At 35.6% G+C, this 13879-nt stretch overlaps 1 protein-coding gene across 2 annotated transcripts in view; it reads right to left on the reverse strand.

Moving 5' to 3' along the window:
• The window catches only part of LOC121318446 (protein kinase C and casein kinase substrate in neurons protein 2-like), a 29159-nt gene that overhangs the window by 13818 nt on the left and 1462 nt on the right, over positions 1 to 13879 (reverse strand). For both annotated transcript variants that reach the window (XM_041255135.1, XM_041255134.1), the window contains exon 2: positions 382 to 488. In XM_041255135.1, coding sequence (XP_041111069.1) covers positions 382 to 447 — 66 coding nt within the window. In that variant the 5' untranslated portion in view covers positions 448 to 488. The remainder of the gene's footprint in view (positions 1 to 381; positions 489 to 13879) is intronic.

The following is a 13879-nucleotide window of genomic DNA, read 5'->3' on the forward strand; positions in this document are numbered from 1 at the left end:
TATCTTAATAAAGCTTGCTAGTTATACACAACTGAAAACGAACAAAGACAAAGGTTTTTTTTTTTTTTCCCTTGATGGTTTCATTAAATGCATGACGTTTGATATTGATCTGAAAGTCTGGAAATTAAAAACAGTAGCAACATAAAAACAAATCGAAATTTGTTAGCTGGAACCACTAAATCCAAAAAAACTTTACGTGTTTCATGTGGTCATTTTTGTACTGTGAAAAAACAAATATTTAAATAATCATTTTGTTGGTCTACTGCAGTGATGTTTGTATAAAACAGCTGCACTTAATTAAATCTTTTACTGGGTTCAATTTTGGCACAGGTTTTAACAGAGGGTGTGACATTAAATCAGCTTCTCAGTTTCAAGCCAAACCTCCCAAAAGCTGTCACTGGAAACCTCGAACATAACAGAAGTAGTGTCATCATAAGGGCCTGTCATTGCTGGGCTTTCTTCCTTCCAAGTTCAGGATTCTTCAATAGCTGAAATAAATTCAAACAAAAAGACAAAAACAAAAATTAGATAGCTTTTAAAAATAATTCGTCTCAGTAGCTGGGTTTGGCTTAAGTTTGAGGGGAAAAATATTAATACTGCAATGGTTGTTATACATTTCCTTGATACAGAGCAACTTCAATTGAAATCCTACAGCAAAATACATTTAACACAAGAAGTTAGAAACACTGCACAAAAATGTTTTACAAAATTGCGTATACCGTACTTCTTTTTAGGTCATATACAACAATGGACCCCATAAATGCTCTGCAGGCAGGGTTGGTGATTTTTTAGATTATTAAAAAAACTGATTTTTTTTTCAAATTATGGAAAAAAATGGATAGTATAACAGTTGTAGCTCTACCTCCAAATACTGTAAATGTAACATTTAAGATATTGCAAACGGTGGTTTGTGAATAGTTACCAAACCAGACCAAATTACTCAAAATCTTAAATGAATAATAAATAAAACAAATTATTTATCATTGTGGCATCCTCCAAATGTGAACTATAATATGTTTTGCCTTGTGGTGGAGTGTCCCGCCCCTTTGTTTATTATTTATTTATATTATGATTTATATGTAGCCAATATTATTTGTTATTGTTTTGCACTGTTTATATTTTAAAAGCCTCGTGAGGATGCGTGACTGATCAGCTACTGATTATTTAACTAGCTGACAGTCACGCATCCTTATTAAACTCGTGCAGACTATGGCCGAAGGGTAATAAGATCATTACTAGCTAGTTAACCCCTCGTCCAGAATATAAAATACCTGCAGCGTTGGCTGCACTGTGAAGTGTGTTCGAGAGGCGGAACGAGTCTGGTGGTAAAGGAAAGTAAACCTTGAAGAGAAGTGAACATTTGCTACATATGCTGGTTTCGCAACCAGCATACTACTTGTTACTGTTTGTTTGGCCCTTTTTGTTTGGTGTTTTGTTTAAATCCTTTGTTTTATTATTTGAAATAAACATGCGGAGTGCCGTTGTGCTTCAGTTTTGCACAGCCATTCCTTGTTGAGACTGTTTCTTGTCTAACATCACTCCTGTAAAGCCATCCTGTCACACCTTCTAAAAAGGCTTTCTGAAGTTTCATCATGGTCATTATTACTACATCATTCCCATCATTATTGCATCATGCATTGTCATGTTAATTATATTGTAATGTGCATAAGAATGAAAATCCCCTTTCACACTTAACTAGGTTTGGCATCAGCACAGTCTTGTCTTTTACACCTATACAGTTGCAGACATATGTATTGTATATGAAACAAGGTTATTCACTAATTTATTAAGTGCTGACCATAGTTTAAGGGGATTTCCAAATATTCCCCCATTTAAACATGTTTTAAACTGCCAAACATACCTTAAAATGGGGTGTTACCATTTAAAAAGTTGTAATTACAAGATGAGATTCCCTGCTTTCACATTCATCTTCAATCTTTGTATTGTTTTCAGTACCAATCACTGATAATGGGAAAAGCATCTTCCGATAATCTTAAATACTTGAGTTCTACTTGCATTTTAAGGACGCTAATTGCTGGCCAGGGCACAAGCTTTGCAATTAATTTAATCTCCATTATTATGTAATGCGTTATGTATGTTTATTTGCAAAATATTAGAAAGTAATAAACTGAGGAATACAATATTTAAATTAGATCATAGTTACGTCAATTTTATAACACAAAAATATGTTGGAGTGCAGAATTTTAAGTATAACTATAACTATGGTATATTCTCAGAGAGGCTGTTACTTGTTGAGAAAATGAGTTGCACTAACCTAAGCCTAGTACAGATTTTTAGAAGCCCTTTTTACAAACATCTCTTCAGACAAGTACAACCAATTTCAGACATCATCATCATCATCATCATCATCATAATAGTGTCATAGTGGCCTGAGGCATTACGGTTGTTAACAAAATAAATTATTTTGTTGTTTTTAGAAATTATTTTCTGTTTATAAGTAAATAGGTTCCAGAAACGTCCTTAGCATACAGGGGTAACATTCAAAACTGGACAATGTGTATTCACTTTAATTACTTGATAAGAGAACCACAAGTGTGTAACAATTTAAATTAAATTAGGCCTTAGTATGCAATTTTTTTTTAGTTCACAGACATTAAGGGCCTGATTTTCAAAAGGGGCAAAATAAGAACTAGGTCGCAAAATGATTTGTATTACCTGATTTATGTAACTAAATCAAGTTATTTATATTTTTAAGGGTTCAACAAAATGACACATTTTATAGGAACCCTTTGAAAGCCATAAGTTTAGTCACCCAAATCAAGTTTTAGAAATCACTTTGCGACCTAGTTCTTATTTTGCCCCTTTTAAAAATCAGGGCCTAAGAGTTTTAGATGTTTGTGTGTGAAGTTTTTTAAAAACATACTTTCCATGTCTTTTCTTTGAGAAACTATATAAAAAATAGGTAGTAAAAGAAAAAACAAGATTGATGTAAAATCGACGATTTAAAATCAGTAAACCTGTCTGCAGGTTTAAAAGAAAAAAATACTCTATTCATAAAGCTTTCATTATTTAACTAACTCATTTAAATATTGTTTTTATGAATAAAAAAAGTTTGACATCAATAGTCGAGAAAAGTTTCATGAATATCAAAACTTTATTTTCTTCATAAAAACATGCTTTGAAAAAACTTCTAAACACATACATACTTAAAAGCAAACTATATTTCAAATTAAAGGGAGTGGTTCCAAAGATGTAACTTTCATTGTCCCAAGAAAACCAATCAGTTATCCTAACTCATATTCTGAAGATCTAAAAAATAAAACCAGGTGCTAATGAATGTTCATATAAGTTGTATCACAATTGGATGACAGATTTTTAAGGCATGTCTATAAAAAAAATAGTGTGACTCGGTCAAGAGCATTCACTATGTTCCTGTTACCAGGAATATGCATCCCTCATTTGAGAGGAGAGCACTGTGCATGTTAATACATTTAACTAAATGGTTCCCTCAATTACAGTTCTGATTAAATTATGCGATTGGGGCTTATACTAGCCACAAAGAGTTCAGCTTGATGTTCACTAAATAAATTTAAAAAGCATCACTGTCTGTATCATGGGGCTAATGATCCCCTTGGAATTGGAGGAATGAAGACTGCAACTTTGGGCCTGGGAAACAGTAGTTTATTTTTTTTATGTAACAAAAGTCAAATTAATTTAACCCATTAAATGCAGAACTTTGACTATAAAACACCATTGACTCTGTTAAAGTAAAATCATTATCCAAGTTATCCTTATTAAATTTAGACATGTAATAAATGATATTAATAGAACAATAAGCCTAAAAATCTAAGAATGAGGATTTTTATTTTTAATCTCATTATAGCAAACCACTTTTTCCTTCCTCGGTTTGTCCTGTTGTTTGATGCACAACCCACCTTCCTGCAGGGGTTAAGTAAGCTGCATACTTTCCATAGGAAACTATGGGAATTCCTGTAATTCTTCGGAGGGAAAGGGCTTCAGATACAGGTGCCTATCTATTACTACGACTAGCAAGTCATTATTAAAGCTATAGTGTCTCTCAGTTGTTTTATAGTTACATTTACTGGTGTCTTTTTAGTATTCCTGCAATTTACCTTTCTGTAAAATTAACTTTCAGAAAGCAGACCTTGCTGACAAGTGTGTTTACACAACACAGGGCAGTTTTAGCTATAGGGGTTTTGGTTTTAGGGAAAACATTTCCTCGAGCATGAGCTATGGTTTTCAATTACTCTTGCACTACAGAAACCTTGTTAAATATAAAACTATTGAGGATTTAATTCAAAGCTGTAGTATATATTACTTTATAATTCTGTAGTTCTTCGCTTTACTCATCTTTAATGACTGCAGTTACAGTGTACCAGTAGATGACGTATTGCAAAAAGATCTTGGCTAGCAAAAAGAAAGGCTTGTATTCTACTTTAGCAAGTCTGCATATCAATCTACCGTCACAGTACATTTGTGCAGTTGAATTGTTTGCCCTTACGCAAGGAAGAGAGGGAAGGAGAGTATCACAGTATTAAAGACTTAAAAGGTTTTGTGCCTGAGAGAAACAAGTACCAAGTGACAGGAAAGAGATGCATTTAGGAGGAAGATTTTACTTTTAGCTACGTTAGGGACAGCCGCCAGAGACAACAATTGAATCAGAAGGTGAAGAGAAGCCAGATGGAGACTGGTACCAGTAAGCATGTCAATACAACAGTTAGTTATACTAGTTTTAAAAAAAAAAAAAAAAAAAAAAAACATATACTTAAAATTACTGCCGAGTCAGCCTTCAAAGCAGAAGTGCTTAAAAATAAACAGCAAGTAAAAGAAAAAAAATCAAATATATCCATATAACATGTCATCTTAAATGAAAATAAAAAGCACGCACAACACAAGAACAAAATATAAAGCAGACATCAAAAAAGAACAGCAAAAGCTGAACAGCAGCACTTACATTTTGGCATGAAGAGGTATCACAGGTATTACAGGGATTGAGACACAATACATTAAATCACTAGAAACAAGAGATTAAACTTAACTGGATAATGTCAAACTGTAGGCTTGTCAGCTAATTCCAGGCCAAGCTTTACATGTGTTTTCAATAATTTAAAAAACGATGATTTATGACATGTATGGCTTTAGTGCTTTTACAATAACACTGGGAAAGCGCAGATATCATTTGTTATTTAAGCTAAATATTCCCTGTGCTACAGAAGGGTAACACTGACATATTGCAATAAACCCTACCCTATATGTTTCTGAAAGGAATATTTCTGGACACTTAAAATAAGTCAGTTTAAAGTCATTATTTAATTCATCTTTCAGAAACAAATGTACTGTAACAGGGACAATACATAATTATACACGTATAAATAATAATGTTAATGCTGATAAAGTAGCTTGCTACCGGCAACCACCTTGGTTACTTGACAGCTAGCTGCTCACTTTACTGGTCATGTGTCAGTAAGGTACAGGCCCTCTAAGAAAACACCCAGTAAAGTTAAGTATAAGGTCAGGCAATCACAGGCCTATAGGAGGTACTGTGCATTCTCAACTGCAGTGGTCCTCAATTTTTTAACCACAGGCACATGTGTGTATTTCTAGAAGGTTGAGAGCGTGATCACACCTCTCTCTCGAAATTTAATTACAGTACTGTACAGGAAGTACTCTACAGTGGATATTTATGAAATGGCATAAAAACAGTAGAGCAGAACAGTAGACTGTCATCCAGTAATCTGGAGGAAAGCTTGCATCAATGTACTGTATAGTACACCACTTTCTGGTGAGGATTAAATACCATAATGTGTAGTAATGTGGGGGGCTGAAGCACACAACTGCACTCAGAGAGCCACATCACACCTGTTTTAGGAGTAGAGAAAAGGGTTTCAGAATACTGTAAATGCTTGCAACTGCATTGTTGTTCTGAAGCACTTGGTGAATCAATGAAATACTGTATTTAAAGAGACACATAAGTCTTCTTTGATGCTGTAGCAGTGACTCTTCTGGTGTCTGGTTCAAAAGAGATCTAAAACAAACATTATCGTTCCACGTATTATACTGTTTGGGGACAAAGTTTTGATTTCAATTTAAGTTGCATCATCAGAACTTTTCTCAGACTGAAGACAAGATGACATTAGGTGACTAGCAGGTCATATTTTATTGGGAATGCAGAAAAGTGTCATGAGATCACTCAAGCCAAGGAGAAAAGAGCACAGATTTCTTGGGTATGATGACATTCCTCTCCTGACCCTCGCTTGCTGCTTGTGTTCTTTCTAACGCACCGAGGAGACAGTATGATCATTCAAATGCAAGCTGACCTCATGCACTTCACAACAAACACTGCATTGAAACTTGTGGCATCCAGTGAACAGCAGATTTTTTTTTTTTTTTTTACCCCAGGGCCTTTGTTTAAACTAAAGTATTGAAAACATAGTTTATATATTGGCTAGAAAAGACTAACGAAACAGAATCCCTAGATGGAATTCAGAAAAAGTAATTTGACAGTATACTTAGAATTCACATTGTCAGGAAGATTTAACTACAGCGTGCACCCACCGTATACATGTACAGGTGTGACAAACCTCTACGCCGCATCCCCAGATTCTGACACCATTTAATTCATACCTTGTGAGAATGAAGTTTGATCACAATTTGATAAAAGGTTGAAGTGGAAACATAAATGAAATACTATGTACTTAAGACAGACTGACAGGCACTTACGTGTGCCAATTAACGTTCCACACAAATTTCATCTTAATTGGATAAGTTAGGTATTGTGTACAGGTACTTAAAACTTTGGAGTGTGCATATAGTACTATACACATACATGCAGTACTGTAGGTGCCTTCACTACTGTACATCCCTGGCATACTGCATATTTATCTGTAAAGGTTAAAGAATTATGTTCCTATAAAAACTAAATCCAGACAATTTAAATTACTGTACTTTTTAAAGTACTCATTTAGAGTAATACAGTAATGACATTGGTGTATTCTTTTTTCCCCATTGGTCAGCACTAATACATTCAGTACCAAATGAATCTCTTTTAAAATAAATAAATAAATAAATCACAACACAAGCTGTATGTATGTAATTTGATACATTACATTTAGACAACTTTTGCAACAACAACATCGTTAGAGAAAATTTACAGGTAGATGCCAGTTAAAAATGCTCCAAAAAATTACAAATAAAAGTCGTCTGCCCTCAAATGAGTACAATGGCACTTAATGGGTTAATGGGATGGTATGGTGTGCTGTCAGAAATGTCTCTTTTTGCTACACCTATCAGTGAGAACTGCTGAAAATAATGACTTACACACATTCCAAACTTGAGATTACCCAGTTCCCATTTAAAACAAAACATCTGCCTTCTTGTGCCTTCTGAGACGGTATATACAGCAACATAAATAAAAACCGAGTTCAGGTTAATTAATCTGTTGCAAGTCACATTTACAACCAACTCTTTTGGAAAAATGTAGCTCTTTAAAAATATACAGCAAGTTGGATGTGCCATGTGTACTCAAAAATAAATGTGCTTTTCAGACAAGTGTACAGCAGTTGAGAAAGCTAAATATTTATAGATACCGTACAACTAATTGTAAAAGTTTTAACTAGACCACCTCCTGTTTCTTCTTTTAAAAAAATAAATACTAAACCAGTCCATTAATTGTTTATTCCACTGCCACACCAAAACAGTCACCAGTTTCAGCAATTTGGTATACAATCAAATGCCATCATGCACTCCTGCAAACTGACACTCTGTTTTAAGCCTTTCCAGAACATTCATTTTATTGAGTATTCAAAACAGATGACAACAGCAATATTTACAGTATAAGAGTGCATCATTTAAACTGCAGAACTTTCCAGAAAACTAAATTAGTACTGTACTTTTATTCATGACATTCACTCTACTGATGAACACAGACATATTATCAACACTTAATTAGATGTTGCTGCAGTGCCTCAGACCACACATACCATATGCCTCAGGTTAGTACAAAACCCATTTATTTTTGTGGCTAGATGTGCACCTTTAGTAACCAAAAAACATAATTACTGATACATAGCAAGCTCTACTTCTATGGGTAAGGTCAGAAAAGTAACGCAGACCTGGACTTCCCTGAAGCAGCTGTTTACTTCAGGCTACTCCCTATTGCAGCATAACATTACAGTGCATTCAAAACAACCCGGTAGTGGCACTGGCTCTGTAAAGAACCTCTCTGTGCTAGTTTAGTAATAAAACAGAAGAAATGGTAGTTTACAGCATTACTGTATATGTGTGGCATAGTAGAAAGTGCAATACCTAACAATCCTGTACTCCTTTCTGTTGGCTGTGACCTCCACATACACAAACTCAGAACTCGCACAACATTTCATCACTTCCTGTCAGATGCTTTAATTCTTGCAACTGCAGGAAAAGATAATTTGCAGCCTGCAATGCAAACATTTCAAAGCACATGCTATAGAAATATTTCTGATACTTGTCAGAATTGACTTTAAGCAATACACAGTGTATACTGTGGGTGGGGGAGAGTGTTCAGAATGGGACATTCATTGATTTGTGCTTAACCACAAGTGAAATTGGATAATTACATTTAATCTGGGTAGGCTGTGTAGTGGGTTAATCCTTCCAGGACCTGGCTTTCTGTCCTGTAAAAATACATGTCTTAGAGTAAACTGTTGAGGAACATGTAAGGTCCTGGGTGCATGCCTTTGGCAAGTACACAGTACTTGTGATCTTTAAGCGAGTATTGTACTTGAAAGCCTTTGTACCTCTAAAAGTCTGTGTTCAGGTAGGAAAGGCCCAGGACTGAATAAGTGGGGCAGTCCCTCAGGTCAGGGCAATAGGCGGTACTTTGACAACATAACACCGTTGCCAACCTACTGCTTGCTACGAAGTAAGCCATTAATCCCTTACATTCCACCAGCACTAAATTCATAGGTACATGTGAAAAATCGAATGCAAGAAAGCAGTTTATAAAGTGGCAGTGTAGTCAAGCCAGGAGCTCCTGGAATGAATTCCAGCGAGCTCAGTACATTTCTAAATCTGTCAGTCTATTGTTCAACATGCAGTAAAGCTTACCAGAAGCAGGGCCTCACTGCTAACATGTTCTCACTTTTGAAATAGGAAATATTTTCTGAAACTTTAAAGCGAATTTCATCCGATGGACACTGTACTGCACTCAGAGCAGTCTGAACTAAACTCTCCAGTTTCTGTAGCAACCACAAATGATTACTTCTGACCACCTACAGTACTGTATAACCCTGAACCAGATGTATGGCTTCATTAGTTTCTACAAAACAGAAACTTGTTTGCGTTGTAGCATACCAGATTTGAACCTCACTACAGTAAGGACTCCTAAAAGGAAAAATTATAAAAGTAAATGTGGTTTTCTTCATAGGTGCTGCATTAACACATTATTCTGTACAATAGTACATTATTCTGTACTGTTTCAATGCATTGGTTTAAATAGAGGTACTGTAGAACCCATCTTTCAGCCCTAGTATAACACAATATACAGCACTACAGCTCAAAGAACTGAAAAACATTAAGACTACTACATACATATAACCAAAACAATAAGCCCAGTTAATTATAAGCAGTTATATATGAGATGGAATAGTGAAAGTATAATGTATTAATTACATTACTAGACTAGTAATATTTATTACATTTTACCACAAAATGGTCAGTGAAACTGAAACCTTGGAACTGTAATCAGCACTCCAGATAAACTGCATACTGGGAGTGTTACGCATTGAAAACACATGAATTACTCATGACATTTAAATTGAATGCGTGAACAATATGCACAGCAATATTACTGCACAGCCTGAGTTTGCTGTTAACAATCTTCTTGTACTTTGCTGGTTCCTCGTATCGCAATGGTCAATTGTTAATATACTGCATGCGGTAGCTAGAGTATGGATCGTACAAAATACCGCAACAGCTAACTGAAGCCTGTGTGGCAATTGCCAGAAAGATATGATCAATAAGTCCGAATTATCAATTTATAAAAAAAAATTCACTCACAATGCGTGTGTGTGACTGATGAATAAGTAACTGGAATCTTCAGGGGGTCTTTGGCCCCCTCAACCTAACCTACCAATTTACCCATCTGTAAACCGAATTTTTGGAAGGTAAATCTTATAAATACAATATTCTATATTTGGAGAGAGGCAGAATGCTTTATATTGCCATAGCAAGGTGATCAATTTTGCTTATTTATTTATTTTTTGGGAGTATGTCTGTCAACTTGGAAAGTGAGAGCACAAGAGAATGAGAAAGGAACATTTACAGAAAACAAAAAAGCTAACAGTCTTGTACTAGTGGGAGGAGACTCGGTGAACACAGTAGCTAACTACATCGAGAGTAGAAACTTCTCGGACTCTAATATTAATATTGTTAAGGCAGGACTAAATAAGATCACGTTTTTGTACAGCAGTTCAAATTAACATTACAGTTAAAATGCAAGACTGTAGTTAACGTATGCATGAATGTCAGAACTGCCCAGTCCCTGACCACCTTCCAGCGCCTCCTCAAGACACACCTCTTCAGTAAAACTCAACTCTTCCCTTCTGGACAATATAGCACTCTGCCTTTAATGCACTTTAACTTGCACTTATCTGCTCCCTATTTTACTGTATTTAATCCTGCACTCAACCCAATCTGTAGTATCTTGTATTTCACCTGCACTCCTATCTAACCCTGATGTAACTATCAACACTTATCTGCTCTTTAACAGCCCCATTATCAAATCATACTGTGATATTTGCTCTTATTAGGACTGAAGTCATTGAATTTTGTATCTTGCTCTTAATTCTACTGCAATTCTTGATATGTATTTTTTGTTTACAACTGTAAGTCGCCCAGGGTAAGGGCGTCTGCTAAGTATGTATTGTATTTATTGCAAGTACTTGTGACTCAAGGTCATTTTGCATTTTACTCACCCAAAACACAGTTTACGCACCAATGGTTAGGTTCACAGAACCAGATTAGATTAGCTGTAATCTTGGACTGCCTTACCTAAATTAACACCGAGTAGTAAATTACACAATGACCAAAAACCTTATCTGAAGCAAATAATGTAATCTGAAGCACAGCATTTAATGCTGCTTAAAGAAAATGGAAGTGGGCTTGTATTCTTTTTGTGTTATGGTGTACAGCTGTTAGGTCCAATCAACTGAACAAAGAAACAAATCTTCTGAATGTTTTCCAATCATAATAAAGCAGGTTAGTGTATTGCTATTCTTGGTTCTGTGTAAGGAGAATCAGGTGCAAGACAGTCCTGAAGCCAAGTCTCAAACTTTGTGAACTGAAGAGAGATGCAGCCACAGCATGAATAACTGTTCATTTGGTGTTTGGATGACTTCTTGTAGCTCTCTTTCCAGTTCAATTACAGCACATTGCCCCAGTTACAGCTGAACTAATGCTAGGAACTAAACACTCAATCAGGAGCGGTGTCCTTGCTTAAGGTTATAATACATAACAAGATAATGATTTACTATGTTTTCTTTAGACTGAAAACACAAGGTACTGGTTTTTGGACTGTTCCTTGATCACAGACTACTTTTTGTAGTGCAGATTATGGATGTGGTTTGAAGCAAACCTTTTACTCCCATCAGCACATTACAATGGAGGAGGTTAAGGGTTTATTTTCATTGTGACTTGGGACATGCTGGTAGGCATAGTTAATAGGGAGATTGGTCAGCATTGCCTGAGGCAAACACCAAGGCTGGTTGCAGTGTTTTACAGGAGTGGCTCAGCTTTGTTTTGACAACACATAGTTCAAGCAACATTGCTGTATTTCCATACATTTTTTTTGTTTGCACAGAACGTGGTACTACAGCAGGTTCAAATTTAATACAGTGCCACATTTTATAAACAATGATAAACTTGAGCCAACTTTGAACCATTGAAACAATAGATTTTATTCTAAGCAATACAAATATCATCACCTGTATTAAAATAGCATACTATGTTTAAACTCTGAATAAATGGCCCACTGGCAGGTTATTTTTGAAGCATGTTCTCAATTAGGAATGTACTGTAATGCTGAGACAGCCTTGCTGCCGCGACTTGTCTGAGCTAACCCCTATGAATCAGGTTTCACTGGGTGCCAAGTACTGTACGATTAATGTTTTTTTGCATTTTAAAAAACTCCAAGGGTTGTCTACCGCCTTTTTTTTGACATGGGTTACAATAATTTACCCAGAACTTCAGGCACTCAATTACAATTACAGTGAACTTCTCTTACCAGCCCATAAGGGTCTAATTTTTTTTTTTTTTTTCAGTATAAGTAAATGAGAAATAAATATGCAGAAATCTGCTTTAAGCTTTGGTGGACAGTTATTTGTAAGATTTCACAGCATAAAAGTAAATTACAGGTTGTAAAAATGTATATCTACTAGGCTTCACTTTCTTTATTTTGCCTTCAAGTAGTGTTCCATGGTATATCATGATACCATAATCCTACCTAATATCAGGGTAAAAGAAAAATACCTAAGTATCATGATTTTTTTGATACTGTGTTTTTTGTTTTTTTTAAAACAAAAATCTGTAATTTAATGCTTTCAAATCAATCTGAATTAAGCTTACACATTTCTGCTAAGTGGAAGTGACCAACTACCCTGCGAGTTCTTGGAAAATTAAATTACTGCAGCATTAATGGCGAATGCTGGAGAAAGAAGCTTGGATTTCAGCCAGATGACAACGGCAATCTGGTTGAAGGAGGACAGCCAAAATGTTGAAAGTGTTTTAAAAGAAGTGAAAAACAAGGGAGGAAACACCACTACATTATTGAAACATCTTTCACGTCGCCACCCCGACCTCTTTACCAAAGTTTACTTTTTTCTTTTACTCTAGTTTGCTCAGTTCTTTAAATTTACGTAAGTGAATCCCCAGTGCGTATTATATTTGTGGTAATCTGTATTTTATCTACAATCTGATGACCGTGAGACTCCTGTGTTTTAAACTGTGTGCAAAAAGACCATCCATACATTGCTAGAATATGAGTTTCCCTACAGGTAACAGCATCAATGTGACGCTTCATCTGCAGTAAAGCACAGGACCTTTAGAAGCTTAAGAGTTACACTGCAAAAGTCCGCCAATGGAGACGGCTGCAGGTTCAGCATGAAAGCAATAAAAAGCACTTACAGTTTATTATATATAGTAGCCAGAGTGGTTGTCTTGTCTAATTTACTTTCTTTGCAAGATTTTTAACAACAAACGAGCATGATGGGCCGAATGGCCTCCTCTCACTACTACAATGTCTTATGTTCTTATATAAGGTGCACTGGGGCATTGTTTTGATGGAGACATTTGACTTGAACATGTTTAACAGAATTATGTTCTAATAGCACGCAAGAGGAAGGCATCTACATTAGTTGCTGTCAAGACATCTTACGGTAAGACAGTAATATTTGTAATGTTTTATTAACTTTTTGTGGGGAACCTCGCCGGGAGTGTGACAGACATAAATAATTTGAAATGTGTAGTTTTACTTTTCGTGATTAGTTGTGACGATATGTACTTGTTATTTACACATTTCTTTTGCGTTCTAAAGAAACGATGCATCGGGTCTTTATGAAAACAATACATTGATAATAAAAACACAGTATCGTCCATCCCTAGTATACTGTAGTTGATTCAATCAATACGGTTCTTTCAACTGTTTCCATAAGGATACTTAACTAAAAATAAACTTGTAAATACTGTAAATGTGCTACTTATATGTATGTCAATGCCATGGCTCATGTGCACCTGTGGTTAACGCGACACCTCAGACAAGTCAACACTAAATGACATCCCTATGGGATGTCGGGTTAACCAAGGTTGACTGTGTGCGTGTGGATGTGTGTATATAAACAGCAAGAACTTCACCATGATGTAGCAT

The sequence above is a fragment of the Polyodon spathula genome, chromosome 7, assembly GCF_017654505.1.
Source record: "Polyodon spathula isolate WHYD16114869_AA chromosome 7, ASM1765450v1, whole genome shotgun sequence".
NCBI lineage: Eukaryota > Metazoa > Chordata > Actinopteri > Acipenseriformes > Polyodontidae > Polyodon > Polyodon spathula.